The 24,692-nt window shown below is 44.7% G+C and overlaps 1 protein-coding gene across 1 annotated transcript; it reads left to right on the forward strand.

Moving 5' to 3' along the window:
- Positions 1–332: 332 nt before the first annotated feature.
- Positions 333–2,474, forward strand: LRRN2 (leucine rich repeat neuronal 2). Its single transcript, XM_027870714.1, has one exon. The coding sequence runs from the start codon at positions 333–335 to the stop codon at positions 2,472–2,474; it is 2,142 nt and encodes a 713-aa protein (XP_027726515.1).
- Positions 2,475–24,692: the final 22,218 nt, after the last annotated feature.

Consider the following 24,692-nt stretch of genomic DNA (forward strand, 5'->3'; position numbering starts at 1 on the left):
TGACTGAAGAAATAACTCCTGCTTCCAGGCTGTTCTTCTAATGACGCTGTTCTTCTCTTTTAGGGATGGCCACAGGTGGCCCCTTGACAGGGGGCAGTGATGAATGAACCGGAGCTGGGTCATCGGAAGACAAGGAACAATAACTTCCCCTGGTGAAGGACACAACCCCTGCCTCACCCACGCTGCCCATCCCTGAATAGCATGATCTCACCTAGAGGAAGGTGCCCCTGCCCACCAATGGGCCACTGATCAGGCCGTTAGTGATCCATAGAAGGGAGAAGAGGAAGGGCATCAGCGTAGAAGCCAGCAAGCTTCCTCCCTGCAGTCCCAACATGTGGCTCCTTCTGCTTCACCTGCTACTGGCCTGGGTAGCAGGGGCTGCTGCTGCTGTGCCTGTGGTACCCTGGAGGGTACCATGCCCACCACAGTGCTCCTGCCAGATCCGGCCCTGGTACACACCCCGATCGGTGTACCGGGAGGCTACCACAGTGGATTGCAATGACCTGTTTTTGTCCTCTGTGCCCCCAGGACTGCCCAGCGGCACCCAGACCCTGCTCCTGCAGAGTAACAACATCGCTCGGGTGGAGCAGAGTGAGCTTGACTACCTGGCCAACCTGACCGAGCTTGACCTGTCCCAAAACAGCTTCTCCGATGCCCGTGACTTTGGCCTTCGGGCCCTGCCCCAGCTACTGAGCCTTCACCTGGAGGAGAACCAGCTGACCCAGCTGGAGGACAACAGCTTTGTGGGGCTAGCAAACCTTCAAGAGCTCTATCTCAACCACAACCAGCTTCGCAGAATCTCCCCTGGGGCCTTCACAGGGCTGGGCAACCTCCTGCGACTCCACCTCAACTCCAACCTGCTGCAGGCTGTCGACAGTCGATGGTTCCAGGTCCTGCCAAGCCTGGAGGTCCTCATGATAGGGGGCAACAAGGTGGACGCCATCTTGGACATGAATTTTCGGCCTCTGGCCAACCTGCGAAGCCTGGTGCTGGCTGGCATGAACCTGCAGGAGATCTCCGATTATGCACTGGAGGGTCTGCGGAGCCTGGAGAGCCTCTCTTTTTACGACAACAAGCTGGCCCGAGTGCCTAAAAGGGCGCTGGAGCATGTGCCTGGGCTCAAGTTCCTGGACCTGAATAAAAACCCGCTGCAGAGGGTGGGGCCAGGCGACTTCACCAACATGTTGCACCTCAAAGAGCTCGGGCTGAACAACATGGAAGAGCTGGTCTCCATAGACAAATTTGCCCTCGTCAATCTCCCAGAGCTCACCAAGCTGGACATCACTAACAACCCCCGGCTTTCCTTTGTCCACCCCCGCGCCTTCCGCCACCTGCCCCAGATGGAAACCCTCATGCTCAACAACAATGCCCTTAGTGCCTTGCACCAGCAGACCGTGGAATCCCTGCCCAACCTACAGGAAATCGGTCTCCACGGCAACCCCATCCGCTGTGACTGTGTCATCCGTTGGGCCAACACCACGGACACCCACGTCCGCTTCATCGAACCGCAGTCCACGTTGTGCGCCGAGCCGCCCGATCTCCAGCACTGCCCTGTGCGTGACGTGCCCTTCCGGGAGATGACCAACCATTGCCTGCCCCTCATCTCTCCTCGGAGCTTCCCCCCAAGCCTTCAGGTGGCCAGCGGGGGGAACCTGGCCCTCCACTGCCGGGCCCTGGCTGAGCCAGAGCCTGAAATCTACTGGGTGACTCCAGCTGGGGTGCGGCTGACCGCCGCCAGGGCAGGTGGAAGGTATCGGGTATACCCGGAGGGAACACTGGAGATCCGAGAGGTTACTGAAGGTGAGGCTGGGCTCTATACCTGTGTGGCCCAGAACCTGGTGGGAGCTGACACCAAATCAGTCAGCCTGGCGGTTGGCAGCTCCCTCCCCAGAGGGAGTATCCAGGAGCGGGAGCTGGAACTGAGGGTTCAGGAAGTCTACCCGTATCATATCCTGCTGCGCTGGGAGCCCCTCCCCAACACCATCTCCACCAACCTTACCTGGTCCAGCTCCTCTTCCCTCCGAGGGCCAGGAACGACCGCCCTTGCCCGCCTGCCTGGGGGTACCCACAGCTACAATATCACCCGCCTCCTCCAAGCCACTGAGTACTGGGCCTGCCTGCAGCTGGCCTTTGCTGACGCCCACACCCAGGTGGCCTGCATCTGGGCTAGGACTAAGGAAGCCAGCCCCCACCGTGGGGCCCTGGGGAGCCATCTAGGGGTTCTTGCCGCTTTGGGGCTCACCGCCCTACTGCTAGCTGCTGGGCTGGCCATTCACTGCGGCCTTTGCCCTACTAAACCAAGTGGGCGGGTGGGTGAAAAGCCTCTCCTCCCATCCTGGGCTCCTTGGGGCCGGAGCACCCCTTCTGTCCGGGTGGTATCACCCCCTTTTATCAAGCACTGGAATCCAGGGAGGAAGCCCACAAAACTTGCAGAAGGGGAGATGGTTTCACCAGTAATTCTCCTTGATTCCTGAAGTTCATCTTATTCTTGGGGGGAGGGGAATAACTAAGACTATTTTTTACCAAAAGGGAAGAGAGCTGGACCAGACCTCCCACTGTAAAGGTGACATAGACCCACACCCTTATGGCGTGGCAGCTGGACATGGACGGCCTGGACCCCCTCAGTCTCCTGCCCCTCAAAACACTGCCACCGGTCCTCTGTGGGACCTCCCTGCTGCCTTCATGAGGACACTTTCCAGGAGCAGGAAGTGCTCTGGCTATTAACCTTCCCCCCACCTCCATCCCAGCCTGTTACCCCATTTATCTGGGAGCCCCTTTAGACTCAGCTTGGATCCTTGGCCCTTGGCCCTACCCCATCCCCCCCAGGGAGCCTAGCCTTTCTTTGATCCTCTATGTACAGATTCATTTGCCTGCTCTTACCCCTTCTCACCCTAGCTTGGGCTAGTATCTCCTTCTGCCCCCAAGGAGCTCTCTCCGAAGGGGAAGGGAATACCTTGCATCTGGGGGACATGAAGAGGAAGGAGCTACCCAGTGTACTGTGGGGGACCCTTATCATCCAGATGCCCGAGGGACTAGGTCACTCTGGAGCTGACTCTGCAAACAGCTTTGTACCTTTATGGAGAAACACGACACTTTCTCTCTTTTCTCCAATTCACTCTCTTCTCCTGACTTGGAAAGGGGGAGGAAGAAGGGAGGGAGGGAAAGAAGGAAGGAAGAAAAGGAAGTAAGGAAGGAAAGAAAGAAAGAAAAAAGGAGTGGGAGGGAGGAGGAAGAAAAAAAGGAAGAAGAAAGGATAGCAGAAAGAGGAGAGAAAATCCTCTATTGCAGTGTATAGCTAGATAATTCCCTGTTCAGAAATCACCTCTTCAAAAGCAGGACAGAGAAGGCTGAGAGGAGACAGGGAGGAAGGAATGGAGATAGAAAGATTGGTTTTTCATTTCACTTTCCCAAATTTGATACTCTAAACACCTCTGCTCACCTGCCAGTAAACCCCGCTAGATCCCTGGAAATGTACAAAGAGCTTTTGGCTCCTGAGGAACAGTACAGGGAGAGGGAAAGCCTGCGGGAGAGAAAACAAAGCTGAGAAGCAGAGATGGGGTAAGAGACAGGGAGGGAGACAGAGGAAATTTCCATCATTAAACATTGTCACCCCTTCTTCTCTGATAAGCAATTAACATTGCAAATGCAACATGCCACTGTATGGGAAGCATTTCCCAGCCTGTTTCTAATTAAACCAACCTGAGAGCCTAGAAGAGACTGGCAAACCATAAAACAGTCAGCAGCTTGACTCTGGGAGGGGCAGGGGTAGCTGGTGGGATGGGAGGTTGGACGAGGGGAAGGATGTGGGATGAGCAAATTGCTGCAATTATCTTTCCGTTCAGTTTCTGTATTGTTTGTAATGAGCTCAAGTTGTTTTTTGGTATTTTTATTTATCTGATTGACTTCTTAGGACCAAATGTGAACAGGAACATTTGTTGATAACCCACTGTTATAATAGCGGTGCCAATAAAGCAGGGGAAGGGGGCTGCTGTGGACCCCAGTGAAAAGACCATGTCAGGGCGGGAGGTGGTTGTGAATATTGCTTCTTTCCCCAGGTGGGGTAAAAGAGGCCCTGGTATTCTTGAGCCTAAAAGGAAACAATACTGAAATTGAATCTCTCCAGATATCCACGGTTTCCAGCGCTCCATGGGAAAATTTCTCATAAACAGGCCTTCCAGCCCATTGGGCAACCCAGGGAGGACAAATAGGCTACTGGATGGGGGCCTGGGGCCCCTACTGCTCCTTTCCTCCCATCTTAGCCCTAGACGAGTGCATCGAGTTTCAGACTGCTTTTGATCGTACTCAGGAGGAGTTCCCTTCTTACTTCCCTCCTCAGGCTCTCCATTCCTGGCAATAAGACAGACTGGGGCCAAAGGATTGGGGACAAGTAGGCACTCACAGAGGGAGCATGTTTGAGGTTCCTCCCTGAACTTGTGGGGCTGTCCCTACACCCTTGCACAGGAGCACAGATCGCTGACTGCCCTGCTTCCTTGGGACATCAACCTTTCTTTTACTTTTTTCATATGAGAACTTTCCACGAAAGGGAGGGCATTCATCCTGAGACCAAAAGTTATCCAGGGCTGGGGAGAAGATTGAATCAGTCCTAATCACTTTTTCCTAGGAGGGGGAGGAAAAGAGGAACAAAGCAGAGATTTCCCACAATATGAGGAGGTAGAACCAGAGACTCAATCACCCCTTTTCCCTTCTTCCAGCCAAGAGGTTGTCTCATGGTTACTAAAGAATCACAAAGCTATCCCTCTTGGAAAAGGGGTCCTAGGTGACCTGAAAGAAGCTATGCAGTCCTCAAAACCCACTCACCCAGTCCCAGCATTGTCCCAGGACCTCTTGTCTAGTCTAGGATTGGTGAAGACGCCAATCAGGTACAAATTGGAGAACCTAAGATTTATGAGGCCAGTCTGCTCAGTGGTTGAACCAGGTACCAGAGCATTAGAACAAGGTCATGAAGGTTGGGGTCCCCCCAAGCTAAGCATTGGCTTATTCCATTGCTGTTTTCTCCCCATTCTCCCCTCCTCCAGGCCTTAAATATACAGACAGACAAAAGGATCTAAGATGGAGCACTAAGCACCTGAAGAAAAGGATCTAGGAATCTAACCATAGGAGATGGAGTTCTAGGGATTCTAGTCTGTGAGGATCCTGGCTTTTTTTCCCCTCCATCCTGCTACTTGGGGGTGAGGAGAGGGCAAAAATATGGTTAACAAATAAACATTCTGAAAATTACTCATCCACCCCACCTTCCAAAAACAGAGTTATAAGGGATTCAACCATTCTCTCAACCATTGTCCATGGGTAAACAGCTGCCTTGGAGAAGGGAGCTGGGGTCAGCCTAAGGATGACTCAAGATCTCATTTATCCTTCATAGACCGAAAGATGCAAGCTCAGAACACCAACCAAGGTTCCACATACACTTGGGAAAGACGGGGTGGAATCAGATTGGTTTTCCCCATTGTTCATTATCTGCCTCTTTCTCTGAATTATTGATGAAGTGACCTTTTCTACAGGCTGCCTTTCCCAAGGTGCTCAGCAAGGAAAGTTTGGGCTGGGATATTCCTTTTTTATGGGAGTAGGGGTGGGATATCCAGGGTCCTGGAGAGGAGATGCTAAGGCCTTATTGGTTTGCATTTCATCCCCTTGTCTCTACCTGCTTTCTAGCTGCCAGATGCAGTGGAGCTAGGAGGCAGGTTTCTCAGTCCCATTTTATTCTATCACCAGCCAAAGGAACTGGAGGCTATCCCTCCATCTTATCTCTGGCTACCAAACTACCTGCCTACCATTAGAAGCATAATTTGATATAAAGGTTTGGGCTCTGGAAGAGGCATTTTTCCAGAAATGACTGCTGCCTCCTCATTAGGGGAGCCACTAATTGGAGATCTTCTGGGATCAACCCACTACCACCACCCTATCCTCAGGAACCAAAGAGAGAGAGAGACTATCAACCAATAAGAAAGGAAAATGCCCAGTCTTAGCCCAGATCCATGCTAGACGTATGAGGAAGAACAGAACAATTCAAATGAAGCCCCAGTTCTGGATGAAGCCCTTCACTGTGACTGAGGGTTAGAGGGGGATGGGAAAGGGTACTGCTGAGATAAAGATCTCCCTACTCTTCCATCTCCATCATCCCCTTCTAACCCCACACCTCTAGCCCCACTGTAGTCTTTCAGTCCCACCTGAGCCCCTCCCACCACATCACTGCCGATATCTGTGGAATAATACCTCATAGCAATACTGTGAAGTGGGTAGTACCAATATTAGCCCTATTTTCAGATGAGGTAACTGAGGCTAAATGACTTGACCAAAGTCACACAATTGAGCTCAAGCTCAGGTCTTCTGACACTTTAATGCTCTTTGCCACATTTTGTCCAGCTCAGTACCTATGTGAGGTACTGAAGGGAAAATTTAAGCAGTATAGGGATGGACCCTCTGACCTCTGGGGAGTTTCTCATTTCAGTTCTCAGAAGCCCCTCACCAACTTCCCTGGCATCAGTGTATTGTAACTGTTACCCTTCAGAGTGGATGGCTTTCCAAGAACTGAAACTTCACCTCCCCCTCACTTCCCAGCACACAGTTTTGAGACTGTTATCTGGTCTGTCATAATCTGAAAGTTGAAGCACCAACCCAGAGAACACAACCATAGACTGATCTTAACCTATCTGGGCCAGAGACAAGTAGTGCCTTGTGAGGAGGAAGGGGACAACTTGAACCTAGGAAGAAAGGCCCCAAAATGGGATGTTAACATTTAATATCATCATAGAGCAGAGAGCAAGAAGGGACCTCAAGAGTGAGGAAATGGACAAGTGCAAAGACGGGAAGGAGGGAAAGAAAGGGAAGGGAAGGGAAGGTGAGTCAGCTTTTATAGAGTGCCTACTATGCGCCAGGCATTGTGCTAAGCCACCTAACTGGTCCCCAGACCTTGGCCCTGAGTCATTGGGAAGGAATTTGGGATTAAAGTCCATTAAGAAAAAGGGAGGGCATCCCAGTAGGCCGTCTCTAATCTCAAAGCACAGGGGTTACAACTAGTTCTGCACTGCACTGAAGAGTCAGAGCTGGATTTGAATCCTGCCTCAGCTACTGACTATCCATGTGACCCTCTGCAAGTCCTTTTTTTTTCTTTCTGGTCTTTAGTTTTTGTATATGTAAAAGAAGGGGATCCAGTTAAATGTGAAACTTCCTCTCATCTGGTCTAACCTGCTGCTTTCAGGCAAGGGTTACTGTTGTTTAATAGATGAAGCAACTGAGTCTTAGAGAGGCTAGGGGCATTTACCCAGAGTCACACAATTAGTAGCAAAGCCTAGACTAGAGTCCCAGATCCTTGCCCTGCTTTCTCCAATGGCATCTGTGGTGACCAAGGAAAAATGTGTAAACTTCAAAGTGCCATAGAAATGTAGGCTGATCGCTGCACCATGCTGCCTAAAGTCCCTAAAGTCACTTTTCTACTACTGGTGATTGCTGGGGGATAAAGGCTAGGAAGGGGATGAGCACCTGCTTCTCAAAGCTAACTTGGAGCAATAGGAAAAGTCAGGGAGTAGGCTAGATGGTGGCATATGGGAAGGAAGAGGCTAGTACTGAGGGTAGAGGGAGACCCTTCCATAGAGAGCAGGTGAGAGGGGCTGGAGGAAGATGAGAGGGACAAGAAGACTGCCCAGGGGGAAAAGGCCTTTTTTGGTTCTAGAGATGCCCTTGAAGTTTGTGTCTCCTAATCTTAGCCTAGGCTCTTTCAGGATCCAAATCCTGTTCTCTTCGGAGCGAATTTCCTGTGCAGTCCTCTGACGCATCTGAGGTGAAGGCTTCTAAGCTACCCTGTCTTGCCTCCTGGACCCCTTCACAGGATCAAAGAATATTAGACCTGGAAAGGGCCTTGGAAGACAGTCAATCCAACCCCATCATTTTACAGATATGAAAACTGAGGCCCAGAAATGGGAATTGACTTGCTAGTTAGTGGCAGAGCTATGACTAAAATCATCATTCCTTGTTCCAAGGCCTTTCCACTAGAATCACGGCTGCTTCCTTTATCTCCTTCCAAGAAGCCACAGCTTCTTCCCTCCTGAGGCCACCAGGCACTGCTCGAAGCCTGAAGGGGTTGGGAGAGGCTGAAAGGGAGAAGTAAGGCTTGGGCTCCTTCCCTTTTATGCTCAAACTGTATGTTTGAGCACCTTCTAGTGCCATCACTTTAAGAAAGCCCTTACTGGTCCCCAGACCTTGGCCTTGAATCACTGGGAGGGAATTTAGGATTAAAATCCATTAAGGAAAAGGAGGACATCCCAGTAGGCTGGCTCCAATCATAGAGCACAGGGGTCATGACTATAGTTAGCCCTTCCACTTCCAGACTTTCCCCATCATAGTTTAGATGTATCATGGGTCGGCATAAGAAATTAAATGGGAATTTGGGGGGGGGGGGTTGTGGAAGCCACAAACAACACACAAAGGCCAGCAGACAACGCAGAAAAAGTTTACAAACTCAGAAATGCATAAAATATGTGTATGGTATTATATAATATATTGTATAATATCAACATATTTTATCATCTAATACCATAAATATGCCCAAATTTTACAATAAGATGCTATATACACCCCATAAAATAAAAAGAAAAATTCAGACTTCTTCTATGGTATGAAGTGAGGGCCAAAAATTTTTACATGGATTTTCCACATCAAGGGGGTGCTGTGCCCCTAACCCCTGTGATATGGAAGGGATAACTAGTTCTGACTGATCTGTGGTGACCACAGACACCAAGGACTCCTCCGGACAGCAACATATATTTGAAGCCCTAGGCATTCTGGATGTAGTGAATCGATTAATTAAGGGCCGCTTACCTTTGCCTCTAGATTCAATAGACAGATATTTCCAATACTTCATGGGATCATAGGCCTAGGGTTGAAAGGGATCTAAGATGTCCAACACCCTGCATTTTACAGATGAGGAAATAGGCTCAGAGAGATTAAGTCACACAAACAAAGACACACAAATAATGAGTAACAAAGGCAACCTAGGTCCTCTGACTACAAAACTAGCATGTTTCCCACCATCTCAGAAAATCATTATAAAGAATTACCAATGCAGATGGCAACCCCTCCGAGTGTTAGCAGCTAATCTTCATGAGTTACCATGGCCAGAATGATGATCACCTATTGGTCAGCCTTCTAGTAATGAGTCTCTCTGAATTAGCTAGCCTGAGCCTCAGACTTTCCCTATTTGATGGGACATCTTGGAGTTTGCCGGCATTGCTTCTGAGAACCTGGGGGTTCTTTCCATGTCACAATGAGGTATTGGAGATGGATCTAAGGAGAAAATTTTTCCAAAGCTAGGGGTAGGATAAGAGTATTAAAACAATCTTGGAGTTTTCATCTGTAATATCAATGTCCAGCCAGTCCTAAAAATGTTATCCATTAGTCTTTTCCGATCCCCACCCACACTAGTTCCCTTGCAGCTCTCTGCACCCCTCATTGACCACATCATAGTCCACTCAACCAGTTGATATCGAGTACCAACTGTGTGCCCAGCATTGTGGTAGTTGCTATGAGATATAAAAAGAGAGTAGGACATGTATCCACTTCTTTTGGAGACCCCCTGGCTGCCCCATCTTTGGTTTTCAGTGTATTATTGGTCCAACTGCAGGGAATGTGCTGCTAGGAGATGCATCTTCAAAGAACTGATGCTTCTCTCCTCCTTTGCCATGTACACAGCATCGTGAATGACATCTTTATCTTTGCTTCGTGGTCTTCAGTTCCCAAACACCATCTGCCAGAACCTATTTTAAGCACCTAATAAAACTGTTTTGGAATCAATCCTGGGGTGTGCCACCCTTTATTCCTCTTAGGGCATAAGCAATTGGGGCCCCAGATAGAATTCCCTTCTGGTCCAAAAAGAAGAGAGAAAGATAGTCTTTGGCCTGAGCTTCCCAGGGACCTCTGGCTATGGATAACACCATCAAATGTATAAAAGGGCAGGACACACAGACCTGAGGTTCATGCCCAGGGCCTTCTATGATACACCTATCCTAAGGCTTCCTTTTCCTCCCCTCTTTCTACCCCAAATCAGACTTAACCAAATTCAAACACCCATGGACAAGATTGTGAGTAAGAAAAATGTTAACCCATTACTTTGGCTCCTAATTCAGGGCTTCCTTCAATATTATTTTTTAACTCTATAATACTACAAAGTTCCATGATTTCCCCCACTAGGGAAAATGGCAACCCCTTCACACCTTAGTAGAATGTTTTTATGAGTTTCTTGGACTAAAAAATAAAAATCAACTGTTTATGAACCTGGTGATTAACTTCTTATGTATTTAGCAATAAGGACCTCTGCTTGAGTACTGCACTCACTTCCTTCTCCATTAATGGACTCCTCAGCTTTAGACCCATGCATTCAGTCCAATTGAGTTCAATCTTGGGGGAGTGTGAGCTCTAATGAGAAGGGCTCCTTATCATTCTATTTGGCTTGTTAAACTCCCACCCCATCTCTCCAGGGACAAATTGTTTAAAGTTCTGGCTTTTGGGGGCTCATGTCTAGGTTCTTCCCAATGTGAAGAGTAGAGAGGACCTCAATTTGCATTATGAATTGGGTATGGGACATATTTATTTCACACAAACAAAAGAAATGCTAAAAAGTACAAAAGATTCAAGGCAAACACTGACAGAATGACTTAAAACAGGATTCAGTGACAACTTATAATTAGCTGGTCCTCATCAAAACCTTATTAAAACATAAAGTAGGGGCAGCTCGGTGGCACAGTGGATAGAGCTCTGGCCTTGGAGCCAGGAGTACCTGAGTTCAAATTCAGCCTCAGACACATAACACTTCCTAGCTGCGTGACCCTGGGCAGGTCGCTTAGCCCTGATTGCTTCACCAATAAATAAATAAAGTAATTTATGAACTTACTGATAAGGCATTCCACATTTCACCATGGCTCTTCACTGTCCAAACTGGTCTATGTCATCTGGCAAAATGGGTCAGTCTTGAACCATTCCTCCTGTTAATGGTTGTCTCCTCCTAGAACACTGGTGTAGTTTCTCCAGACTTCTCCCTTTGCCCCCAGATAGCTTCAAGGAAAAGTATTAAGGACCTCCAGACATCTTGAGCTTACAAGGTCATTCCCAAGACTATATAAATCCATCATAAGATATATACCTGTCTATCTAAGATCAGGAAAGAACAAACACAAAAAAGACAGCCTATTATCTAGGCTCAAACTTGCCTAAGCAGGCCATTTGCTTTAAATGTCATGTGTTCACAGACACATGGCACCTGGAGTGAAGGAGTAGGGCAAGCCATCCTTCCCTATCCTTGTCAAAAATGTGTGAAATAATACTGACATGGTATGAAGTCAGAAGAGAAGAAAGCATGGAAGGTGAGGTCACTTCCTTTTAAATATCCACTAATTCTTCCCACTCATTGGCCAGTGAGGTGACTACCTTGTCATGTCAAAGTGCCAAGCCTCCTCAGTGTTGAGTCACATACATGTGGTCAGCCAGAAGTAGAAAGAACAGCTTTGTGCACATCCAAAGAGAGCTCCAGATAATGTTTCACTAGGTTAATCCTCAGGTAACAGACCCATCATCTGTCCTTGAGCCATATTCAAAAACTTTCTATCTTTGTAGGACTTGTCACAGTCTAAGCTCTACTGAAATTACTTTAGGAAACCTAAAGTCATCTCCATAGGTATATGTCAGAAACATATGTCCATATGTCAGAAACATTGGTCTAGTCAGACTTCAATGGAAGTTTACAGGGCTTACCAAAATTTATGGCTCCCGTGAACTTGTGTAGACTCATCAAAGTATGGACACCAGGTCACAACTAGAGAAAGAGGTATTCCATCTCTAATACTCATCTATCCATCAATATTCCCCAATTACATTATGTCATTAATTAATAGAACATAAGTTCCTTAAGGCCAGGAACTGTTCCATTTTTCTTTGTTTTTCCAGTGTCCAGGATATAGTAGGTGCTCAATAAATGCTTATTGACTGATTGAATGGAATCATAATCAGAAAACATTTATTGAGTTCCTACTGTGTGCTATAGGAGCTATGACAGTGGAGCACTGGACCTGCAGTGAGAAAGACCTGAGTTCTAATCCAACCTCAGACACTGGCTGTATGACCTTGGGCAGGTCACTTAACCTATGCTTACCTCTGTTTCCTCAACTGTAAAATGGGAATAATAGCACCTACCCCAGGGTTGTTGTAAGGATCAAATGAGATAATACTGTAGTGTTTAGCACAGTGCCTGACATATAATAGATGCTTAACAAATGCTTGTTCCCTTTCCCCCCTTCATCCAATAAATATATATTAGGTGTCTACAAGGTACTATACTAAGTGCTACGAGAAGAGAAAAATGAATAAGATGTTGTCCTTGACCTCAGGGAGCTTACAGTCTAGTTGGGGAAAGGATAAGAAAGGATCTTATAGGTCCCCTAGCCCAAATTCCCACCCACTATAAGATTCTCCTCTACATTATCCCTGGCAAGTGGTGGGGCCTCCAGCCTCTGCTTCAGTACTTCCAATGACAGAAAACTTACTTCCTTCAGCACCATGGACAGGATCATACCAGGAAGAATGACTCAGTTCAATTTAAATGACAGTTTTTCAGTGGCTGCTTTCTGCAAAGCACAGTACTAAGCACCAAGGATACAAAGCCACATAAAAGTCTCTGCCCTTAAGGAGCTCTCATTCTACTGTGTGTTAACCTGGTTAGCCTACAAGCTATCATTGGACAGTTCTAATGTTGGAAATTTTTTTCTTCATGGGGAAGCATAGATGCAACCTAGTTCCTGATCTCATGAAGCTTATAGGCTACTAGAACCTACATAGATAACTATAAGCATGGCACAGTAGAAAGAACACTGAGTTTGGAGTCAGAGGACCAGGCTTTGAATCACACATCTGTTATTTACAACCTTAGTAGGCTAGGGTAAAGTCCTTAACCCACCTGGACCTCAGTTTCCTCATCTGTAAAGTGAAAGGGTTAGACCAGGTGGTCTCTAGGACTGCTCTACATCTAGGGTCCTACAATCCCTCATAAGCATATCAGAATTATGTAAAACAAAGTGCTACATGAGGTCTAAGGAGATTCAGAAAATTACCTTTCCCATGAGCTCCAGGCCCTCAGCTCCAGAGAACTCAGCTTTCCAGACTGGAGAAAGAAGCTGAGTGTCAGAGGAAGTGAATCTATTTGGATAGAAATAAAATGTACATGGGCAATGAAAAATGCACGGAACCTTTTTCCTTACTGCGTGGGGAGAAGATCTTTCTTCACTGATTCCTCCCTTTATTAGGAAATTGATTGGCCCAATAGATAGACTGCTATGTCTGGATTCAAATCCTGTCTCCAGTGTTCACTATCTGAGTGACCATGGACAAGTCACTTAATTTCTTTGAGATTCTGTTTCCTCATATGCAGCCAATAATACCTACAATTTTTTCTTCATAGCATCATGGTAAGGATCAAATTGCATAATGCATACAAAGTGCTTGGTAATCTTGAAAGATCTATGCAAATTCAAGTTGTTATTATGAGGGCAAAGGAGTGGGGGTGAAGGGATTTCTGCATGGGTCATCTTTTCTACTAGATCTCTTATTAGAAGATCATTCAACAACAATCATTTATGAGATGGCTACTATGTGCTAAGCATCATGTTAGGCAAAGCTATAAATGCAAATGGAAGATGGTCCCTGCCCTCAAGAAACTTAGGCTGTTCTATGGTGAAATGAATTCACAGGTGAGTAAATGAGAGATATATATAAAATAAATGCACAGTGACTTGGGGGAATGGAAAGGATGGATACCAACAATTCCCACGAACAGAACGTATTCTGGATGGAGGGGATAGTTGGGGAGAGGAGAACAGTGATATTAGGGTAAGGGGAGACAGGGCAGAGCAGGAGGCCTGGGCAAATTTTACTGTGTTCTTCTCCACAACATTTTAATTCAAATGAAACGAAGTTAAAATGAACATCAAGGGAAGGCTTAGAAGGAAAAAGTCACAAAACATATAGTCAAGGTAGGGAGAGAGAATCAGACCTACATGCTTTATCCTGTGATAATGGGAATTTAGAATTTACCTCACATATATGAGCTTAAGGTCTTCATCTGGGTTACCATCTACTTCCTTTGGGGATCCCGTGGACTGCCTACCTGAGTGGTAAGTATGATGGTAAGTGGCCTGCCTAGCCACCAGCAAGGGGATGTGAATATGAAGGTAGTGGGGATGCAATCCCCAAAGAAGAGGGCTTGATCTCCTATACTCTAGGTAGGGGGAGCCCATCTCATTAGTTTCCATCCATTCCCTAATTCCCCCCAGAAAGTAGTAGATGAATGATGCTGCCCTTTTGGATGAGGGGCTTCTCCAAGACCTTCCAGCACTACATCAGAGGAAAGGTCAACCTGGAATCTAAGACTTCCAGCACAGCTGGGCAGGTCCTGTGCCCCTCTCCTCCCAGATGCTTCCTTCTCAAGGTCTCCATTTCTAATTTGAACTCATTCAACCTCCAGATGAGTCATGCCCTCCAGCTGGCCTGGGTGGTAACAGTGAAAATTAGGGTTTTCAAGGAAGTGAGTAAAACAAATGCCAGGGGTGAGCCGCCCCCCAAATTATAGCTCCTGCTGCTGGCAAAATCGATGTCATCAGCAGCTTGCAGAAAAGGGGAGGGAGGGTGCCCAGAGGAGAGAAGGAAGAAAAGAAAAAACCCCAGCCAAGACCCTCCACCTGCAAGGAGGAGGAGGTCACCAGTTCTCTTGACTAAGCAACCCTGATGAAAGATGAGGGAGTGGGGGAGGGAAACACCCACCAACATATAGGGAAGACAGACCCACCTCCCTGGGAGATTTGGGTTTCGTTGGCATTCACAATCCAAAAGCCTTGTCTTTCTAGATCTTTGGGCCAGCAAGTATGCCTGCTGGATGCACTGACCACTTCCCCAAAAGTTACAATAGTCCACTATCCTGTAGCTGATAGATACCGGGTAGAGTTATTCAGAGCCTCTTCGTTTTAATCAACCTTCTAATTATTTTCCTGTCCAACAGTATGGTATAAAGGAATGAGCTTTGGGCTTGCAGGCAGAAGAAGGACCAGCCTCAGACACTTGCCGGCTATGTGCCACTGTACAAGTAGCTTAGATTTTCTGATCCTCTATCTCCTCATCTATGAAATATGAATTTAATACTGACCTACTTTATAGAGCTGTTGTGGGAAGCCACTTTTGTAAATCTTAAAGCAATGTCTAAGTGTGAGATGTTGTTGGCTCTAACAGCATCTCCCAGAGAAGGAATGATAGTAATAATAATTATTATTATTATGACAATGTTAGTGTAACACTTTCAACGTTACAAATTTATTTCCTCACAACAACCCAGTGAGGTGTCAGATAAAGAGCTAGAAGAAGCCTCAGATGCCATCTACTACTATACAACCCTCTCATTTTAGAGTTGAGGAAACTGAGACCCAGGGCGGTAAGTGAATCGTCCAAGGCCAAGCAGTTACCAGCATGTGGGGGTAAGGATGGATGGGCTTTTTAACCCATGTCCACTGACTCCAGAGTCAATGTTCTGTACCACTAAGTACATGCCTCCCTGGGTTTTATAGATGTTATCGTCCCCATTTAACACATCGGTCATTGCAAATAGGGAATTACAAAGAACTAGTATAAAGGTGTCATCAAGGAAATATTTAATTAAAAAAGAAAATAGTCAGTTATTGGGATAAGAATGAGAGATGTCTTTCCTATGTCAAAAGAATATGACACAATGGGTAGATGCCCTGTGGGGAGACACAGATGAGAGTCACACAAGATGGACAACCATGGATGGACTGTTAGCTTCATTATTGAAGGGAATCTCCATATATGTCTGATGGGATCACAGGTATATAATAATAATAATTATAATAATGATAATAATAATAGGTAATGTTTATATAGCACTTAAAGGTTTGCAAAATATTTTATATATATTAACTCATTTGATCCTCACAACAACCATATGAATAAGGTGCTATTATTATCCTTGTTTTATACATGAAACAGGTTAAGTGTTAAAGTTAAGTGACTTGCCCAGAGTCACACATGTGAGTATTTGAGTATTATCCCCATTTTACATATCAGTAGAGTGAGCATCAAAGAGATTAAGTGACTTTAATTAATTAAGGGCTTAAATCCAGCCCTTACTACTACCCAAATAGTAAGTGTTAGAATCTAAATATTCAACTTGAAAAGAAAAGAAAAGAAAAGAAAGGGCAAATCTTAAACTGCTTCTCTGAAGCTCACAGAAAAAGCTTGCTTATATTAGGTTTGGAGATTTCAATTATCCAGCTCCCGCCTCCCCAGTTCACATGGCCTCAGAGAGTTCCTAGGTTCCACACAGAGCTGCCTCCTTCTCCACCCATTCTCCTTTCCCATTCAAACACCTCAACATGGATGCATTTCCTGATGGTCATTTCATACCTTTTCCATTCAACACCTCCTCCCACTTCCCCTTCTCCTGAAGACTGTTCTAATCCAGGAAAGGCAGACTGCCCTGTGAGGCAGGCAGGCAGGCTTGATGGAGAGCCAGGTAGGGCCTAGAAAGGCTGACAGTGATGCATCTCACCGAGTTGGGCTCTAATTGGCCATTCCCCATGGAATGACTTAGCAAGACAAAATTCTCCCCAACAGCATCTTTTTTCCTACAGCTGATAAACAACAGCTCCCTGGTCTGGGGACTTTCTGAAAGGAAGAGTGATTGTTCTGGGGTGGAGAGAAAGGGAGAGAATCATCCAGAAAGGACTGGCCCACTCACAGAGGCACCTGCATGGCAACTTGGGACATTTGGAAGTAGGGAAGAAATGTTATTGTCATCCTCTCCCTATTATGACTAGTAAGAGACTGTTTTCCTAGAGCACTTTTATTTCCACAGAATTTGTACATCTTTTATCTCCATTCTCCCCACACTGTCTGGGCACAGTGAGATGAGACATTAACTTGAGGCACTAAATTTCAAAGCAACAGCAAAGTGACCTGCTCCCCTTCACATACCAAGTCAGGGGCTGATTCAGGATCAGAATTCAGGCTCTAGTCTATAAGTTCAAGGCTTCTTGTCCAGGTCCTATTAGTTCTCCACATCCACATTTGCTCATGCAGTAATCCTGGCAATATCTGTTCATTCATTCATTTAACATTGATTAAGCATTTATCATGAGCAGACCCCCATAGCAGACACTGGGGAAGATAAAAAAATTAATTAAAACAGGGTCCCTGTTCCCAATAAAGCTTCCAGTTTAGTAAGGAATATGATACAAGCAAAGATAACTGAATACTATGATCCTATGCTGAAATAGTTGCCTCTTTCCCCATCGTTTGCTGTTTGAATAACTGGGGAGAACAAAATGTCTCCCCCTCCCCCCAAGGAATATGCATGTTAGTGAATGGGGTTAGCAACTAGGAGTGAAGCTAAACAAGACGGTTGGAGAAGAAACTGCAGAGGTGAAAGAGAAAAGGATGCCTGAGGAGAAAATAGAGGTTAGGGTAATGGGGGCTTGGGAGGACTTGGGAGTTTATTTGTTTGTAAGCTCCCATCTTGCACTGGATTGATGACATTGAGGGATTAGGAGACTTACTGAGATTCCTCATGGAAATTCTAGCAGACAGAAACTGATGTACTATATACTTCAAATCTATGAAGTTCAGCAGGAAATGGGGTAAAATACGGAGAGATAGTCAAAACTAGGTTTAGGGTTGGAATTAGGATTTGAGTTGGCTTTAGGGTTATAAATGAATTTAGGTTTAAAATTAAGGTTAGATTAGAGACATTCTCCCAGCCCTCAGCCTTCAAGCAGAAAACTTGTATACACAGTATATGGGACTGGGAGGGGAATACCTACCAGAAGAGTCCTCATACTTGGGACTATAAGTGATTTGGGCCATTTATATACAGCTTTGGTTGCTCATTCTATGATTTCTATTTCGTTTTCCTCCATTTAATTGAATTTTCCACTGTAAAATTGTGAACTTCATGCTTGGAAGTTGAGAGTTGGTCTCGGTACACTAAAGGAGTAAAGGATGGAAGGCACAGGATGGGGGATAAGCCACAATGAGGATGAGGGATAACCATCCTATGACTGCATGGTCTGATGTGGGGAAGGGGAGCTAAAAGATGTCACATAGGATGGTCTCAATCTTCTCTGTGAGTTAGGAGAGCAGAACTTCAGCCCCGTGTATTAAAGATAGGAAGAGAGGCTGGTGGTGAAAGGATGAATGAAAGGTTTGCAACAGTTGATGTGAGCAATGAGATAGGAAGCCAATAAAGGCAGAGAAGAAGTATTGTCAGACGGCATCAAGGGTGCAGGTGAGGTTATGTGCTATGAATCTGTAGTGAGCTCAATTTCATAGCTGACATTTCTTGACTTTTTCCTTTGATATTCAACAGCTCTGAAATAGCAACAGACAAATCGGATGGTGGGCATCATCCAGGAATGAGGGTTCACTGGTTAGGAATGTCAGAAGGCCTGGGATTCTTGGATAGTAGTAGGCGAATAAGAGCAGAACTAGGGCAAGGTAATGAGAGCATTACTGCAAGTTGACAAACCTGCCCCAGGGTGGGAAATTCAGAGGTGCTCATACTCCTGTAAGGAAAAAGGGCATTCCAAAACCCTGAGTCAAAGTGGAGTGATGGAGTCCAGTGACAGATGGTGAGCACACCCAGGAGTGGGTTCCCTCCAAAGGAGCATCTCTGCTAGGACTCCAGCTCAGTCTGGTGGGGTTCTACTGATGAGGTTTCCTAGTAAGGTAGGAAAGCAGGAGGTTCATGGGCTATAGCATTAAAAAGACAACCCCCAACCCCTCAGGGGTACCTCTGGAACCTTGGGGACATAGTAGCCAAGCTCTGGGAACCTAATCCACTAATGCAAGTGGGGATTGGGAGAGTAACACCCAAATGTATTACAGAAAATATCCATTTATGTGGAGCTTGGGTGAACCTGTCTGGGCCTCAGTTTCCTTTTCTGAAAATCACAAGGTTAGGCTAGAATATCTCTAAGATTCACCCCAGCCCCAAATCTATGAATATATACATTCCATATAGTATGTACTTATAGATGTTTGTTGAATTGAACGTTAATATGCCATATCCTACACATATGGCTTGTAGGAGACGCCTTATTACTTTGTGTGGTATCTGGCGCAGTAGTATGAGCAGTAATTCAAGAACTGAGGACCTGAATTGGAATTCTGGAATCAAACTCTTAAGTAGCCGTGTGACCTCTAGCAAGTCTTATAACCTCACAGAGCCTCAGATTCTTTGTCTACAAAATGGAGGGAGCAGGGGAGGTAGAACTAAGACCCTCTATAGCTTTAAACGTATGGTCCTATATATTGATACGAGGAAACCTAAGTTACTCTACTTGTGTAGTTATTTAAGCCAGATAATGTAATCTAAATAAAATGGGGTTACCCTTCCTGGGAACTACTTCCTTTCTGGGATCTTTGTCCTGAGACCTGCTGTCGCAGGCTCTTCTCCGTGGTATCTACCAGTCTGCGTCCTCTGCTCCTAGCCCTGGAGCCTCCACACTAGGCATGACCTCATTCTAGCTTCATGGGCTTTGTCTGTCCCATCATCCTACTTCTTTTGATCAACTGTTCTCAACTCAGTTAAAACAGGAAGAGGTTTTACTCTCTAGCCTGAGCCCCCACTCACTAAAATAAATGGTATGCTTATAGATGTAAAGGTAGAAAGTATCTTAGAGGTCATTTGGTTAAACAACCCCCCTCATTTACAAGAGGAAACTGAAGCAGAGAGAGATGAAGTAATTTATCCAAAGTCACACATCTCAGAAGCATAGCATTGGGGTTTCAAAAACGGAGGTTACTTTGGTTCTAAATTGAATGTTCTCAGCTAAAAGTGCAATATCATATAGTGGGAAGAGGACAAGACGCTCACTAGCACTCAGACATACAGAGACTATCCAGTCCATTTTACCAATGAGGAAACTGAGGTAAGGTGATCTCAATGTCATATAGTTCATTAATGGCAAAACCAGGACTTGAATTCAAGTCTCTTGACTCCCAGGCCATCATTTTTTCAATTGAATTAAGTTACCTCTCCTAGGGATAAAAAAAAAAAAGATTTCTCTGTTGACACAGAAGCAGCTGCATTTCCAGTCATGGGTATACAATTACTCAGTATATACAGTGGAACACAAATAGATCTATTAAGGGGAGAGGGAGGGCAAGCTTTCACAGTCTCTTTCCACTGCCCTGTTAGAGGGTAGCTACCCAGCCAGTACTGCAGGGATTTCTCCTACACAGACCTCCGGGGAAGAAGATTCTTCAGCCTTTATCCTTCCCCTTACTCCCCTGGGGTTTGTCCCTAGCCCCAACCAGTCTCAGTCTCTTCCCATTTCTATTCAAGAGGTCTTTGTTGACCCTCTGTAGGAGGGTCTTTTCAAAGGGCTAGAGAAAGAAGGACAAAAAGGACAGTATACAAGCCTCCTCATCCTTCCTAGAAGGGTTTAGATAGCTGCCCCTCCATAACCTGTGAGCCGCCCCCTCCCTTGTCTTCCAACCCCATCAGTGGCTCTTAGAGAGGGTCAGGCAGAATATCCAAGACCTCCTCTCACCCTCATCCCTCTGCTGTCCATCAAGGGGCACATTAAATCTTAATTAGTAAGGCAATTTTTTTTTTTTTTTATCCCTAGGAGAGGTAACTTGATTCAATTGAAAAAATGATGGCCTGGGAGTCAAGACACTTGAATTCAAGTCCTGGTTTTGCCATTAATGAACTATATGACATTGAGATCACCTTACCTCAGTTTCCTCATTGGTAAAATGGACTGGATGGTCTGTATATGTCTGAGTGCTAGTGAGCGTCTTGTTAATTAATTGAGTCAATTAGCACAGAGTTACACACTAGGTGCATATTAATAGAGAATAATTATTATATTTGCAGAGATAGGAAAGATTTAAGGCAAAAGGAAAAGTAGACAACAGAGGATGAGATGGATAGATAGTGTCATGGAAACAACGAACGTGAATTTGGAGAGATTTGGGGAGATAATAGAGGACAGCAGTGCCTGGCGTGCTGTGGTCCATGGGGACGCAAAGAATGGGACATGAACAACTGAACAGCAACAACAAAACAAACAACGACGTATGGAGACAACACAAGAAGCAGAGAGAAGCAGATTAAGCGTTCTCTCACAAGACTAGACTTGGAACATGTGTTGGGCACTATGCTACTGCCCAAGGGAGAGGGTACAAGAATGAAGGGCATAGTCACTGCCCCCAAGGAGCCTGCAGTCTACTAATAAAAATGATCCATGTTTATATGTATGAGGATGGAGTGTGTCTGCCTCCGGTTGATAAAAACACAGATGAGGCAGATAATGAAGCTCTAATATGTTAACACAAAGTACAAAGATGGGTCTAGGACTAATGACCACTTTACCAAGTACGAATTTTTTCATGGAATTAGAAAATGGATAGCTATTGGCTGACCAAGGCCAGGCCATGACTGATAGTTTAAAAAAAATTAGGAATGCTTTCTAGAAAGAGAAACAGAATGGGGAGCTAGAAGCAATTTTGAGTAGCATCACCTCTGGCAGTAGAGAAAAGAGCCAAGAGAGAATTAAGTGCTGGCAGTCAAGAATCAATATTCAGAGAAGTGCTGACCCAGAAAGTCACTCACCCAGCAAAGACTTCACTGGTGAGGGATGGGGGAGGGAGAATATAAGAAAACCACCATAAGAAAGGAAAGACCCTGCAGTACAAAAAACGGGAGTTCCCTTGATTATCTACACTCCCTATTGGTAGTAAGGCACACAACCAATGTACTTTAAGTTGTACTCACTCTTCCCACTGATGATGTGTGTATTTGTGGAAAACATACAGGTTTATTGGGGGGTGGGGAATGTTGTGTAACTACCGTCCATACTATAACATCTTAGTAAATGCCTTTGCTTTGACCTAAATTTGTTTGCTCCTTGACTATTAAAGGTAAGCACACTAGTAGGGGCTTATGGGCTATAGTTTTAAGAGTGTAGACCCACAGAGTGCTCGAACCTGGGAGTAGTTGGCCACCCTGGGTGTCCAACCCCCCTTGAATTCATGAATTGTGAAGGTAGCTCAAAGAGTTATCTATGTATCTATGTCTAGATAGATAGATAGACATGTATTATATATTATTTTATATAGAAATATATACATGAATGCACACTATCCAAATGCTACACAATAGGGTTATATCCATACATATATACATACATACATACATACATGTGTATATATACATTCATTATACACATGTGCATGCATGCATATGCATATGTGTCTTGTGTAGCATTTAGATAGAACTTTAAGGTTTGCAAAGTGTTTTCCATAGTTATCTCATTTGATCCTCATATGAGGCAACATTTGAAATCAGGTCTTCCTGACTCCAGGTCTAAGCACTGTACCATTTCTGTGTGTATATAATTTGTATATAGTAAAAAAAAAAAATTTATTTACAATAAAATGCTCATGCTTATTGATTAAAATAACGTTTTACATTCTTTTCTCCCAACAACCCATGAGGTAGGGAGTGTACATATTATTCTCATTTTACAGATGAAGAAACTGAGGCTCATTGAGCCTCAGTGGCTTGCTGGCTACTGTAAGCCTCCAAACACATACTCCTATTGCCTATTAATTCTTAAGGCAAAATAAAATCTTTAAAACTAAGGTCTATTGTTCTTAAATTGACTCAAAGATGTAACTTTAATATATACTATTTATTAACAGGTAAATTTTCATAATTTTCACAAATGATGACAAAACAATCTATCAGATAAAACTCTTTACTATAAAAATATTTGTAAGTTCTTTAAAACTTCACAATCAGTTGTCAGCAGCTTCTTTCAAAGTTGATAAGATCTTATGACTCTGCCCAAGTACAAAGTCTCAAGGACAACTTAAGAGGTCTGTGATACTTTTTCCCAATAGCTATCCATTCTAAAGCAAAATACACCCAGTGATAGAATATTGTCTGTCTAAAATTGCTAACAGGAACCTCTCCAAAAAGTTTCTCATAGCCTTCTTCTCTCAATGAGATCAAAAACTTTCTCAAACCTCTTTCCAAAACTGCAGACCCATCACTTTAACCCTCCATTCACCCCATCAATGCAAAAGGTCTCCACCTTTCTTTAAGATTCTTCCCCTTCTCTCTTGTGTTATTTTTTTTCCTTCCAGTGGACTTTGATTAAAGCCTTGTCATTCTACACTTTACATTACCTTTGCTGTTTTCTCAAGTCCATCTCATCTTACTTTCCAATCATCTTCCAATCTAACATTCTGTTGAATTTCTCCTATATAGGATTCCTTACACAATACCAATTAACTGCTAAATTTTTACATTGGAATTGCCTAGTCTATTTCAAATTAGGTGAGTTAGCTACTAATTTACCTAAACAATTAAATTCTGTTGAATCATTTTAAACTCACTTCAGTTCTATTTATTCTCTAGTAGGTGAAATCATCTCCAAGTAGAACAATATATCTATTGCTCTCCAGGAAGGAGAGAAAGTAATAGAGACATATGTCCTATGTGAGTATTCTTAATCCTAGGTACAAACCTCCAAAAATCTACTAAGATGTTTTAGCAGTCATAAATTCCACAATTTGGAAATTTACAGTAAAAATATTTCATTTTAATTACAATTTTCATTTCTAATTAGTTTATAATGCCATAAATTTCTACAAACAAGGAAAAAAGATTTCCTTTCTTTTTTTGTCTGTCTTTATTTCTGCTATCTCCAACCTGGCCAGGGTTGTAGAGGCAGAAAAAAAGAATCTTGCCGTTTTCCTCCATCTCTCCCACTGAAAGTCTACCAGGGGTGGGGAACCTGCGGCCTCAAGGCCACATGTGGCCCTCTAGGTCATCAAGGGTGGCCCTTTGACTGAATCCAAACTTTACAGCCTCTAGGCTGCAGGTTCCCCACCCTTGGAATCAAAAAGGTCAGTGGAAGTAAGGCCTTGCTCAATATTACAGATAGCCAGGAGATCCGTCTTCCCCACCCTTCTAAGGTCCCTTTATGAGCTTTCTTACAGCAGTTTTTATGGGTGACTAGTGTTCACCTTCAAAGTTTTCTAAGATAAACAAGACCTAAAAGAATCTCTGAAAGGGACAGGGCATTGAGTGCTTAGAGTAGCCCACTCCTTAGGGTGACACAACCTTTTTTTTTTTTCTGGCTAGGCAATAGGGTTAAGTGATTTGCCCAGGGTCACACAGCTAGTAAGTGTCAAGTGTCTGAGGCCAGATTTGAACTCAGGTCCTCCTGCTTCCAGGGCCAGTGCTCTATCCACTGCGACACCTAGCTGCCCCTGATACAACCTTTCTTAAATATCCCTTAGCCCCACCCACTAGAGCTACAAACTGCCCAATTCCTACATATATCACATGGAAAGCATCTGGGTGATACCTATGCAGCTAGGCCAACTCAACCGCATAGCTTCCAAAGTGGTCTAGTGATATCACCACACCTTCTTCTTCATGTCATGTCTTCCCTATCCATTGGTTCAATTAGTTGTCTCCGCTGGCCTTATGGTTGACAACCTGTCTTCTGCTACCCTCTGCTGAGCTTCTGCTCTTTGGAGGCACCTGCTGCTTTTTTTTACTTCCATTAGCTAAGGGGTATCGGATAATTCTTTTAGTTCATAGTCAACAC

This window comes from Vombatus ursinus, unplaced genomic scaffold (genome assembly GCF_900497805.2).
Source record: "Vombatus ursinus unplaced genomic scaffold, bare-nosed wombat genome assembly UNPS02014798.1, whole genome shotgun sequence".
NCBI lineage: Eukaryota > Metazoa > Chordata > Mammalia > Diprotodontia > Vombatidae > Vombatus > Vombatus ursinus.

Bases quoted from the DNA above. Each gene is read 5' to 3' on its own strand.
- LRRN2 (XM_027870714.1), top strand. From the start codon at position 333: ATGTGGCTCCTTCTGCTTCACCTGCTACTGGCCTGGGTAGCAGGGGCT.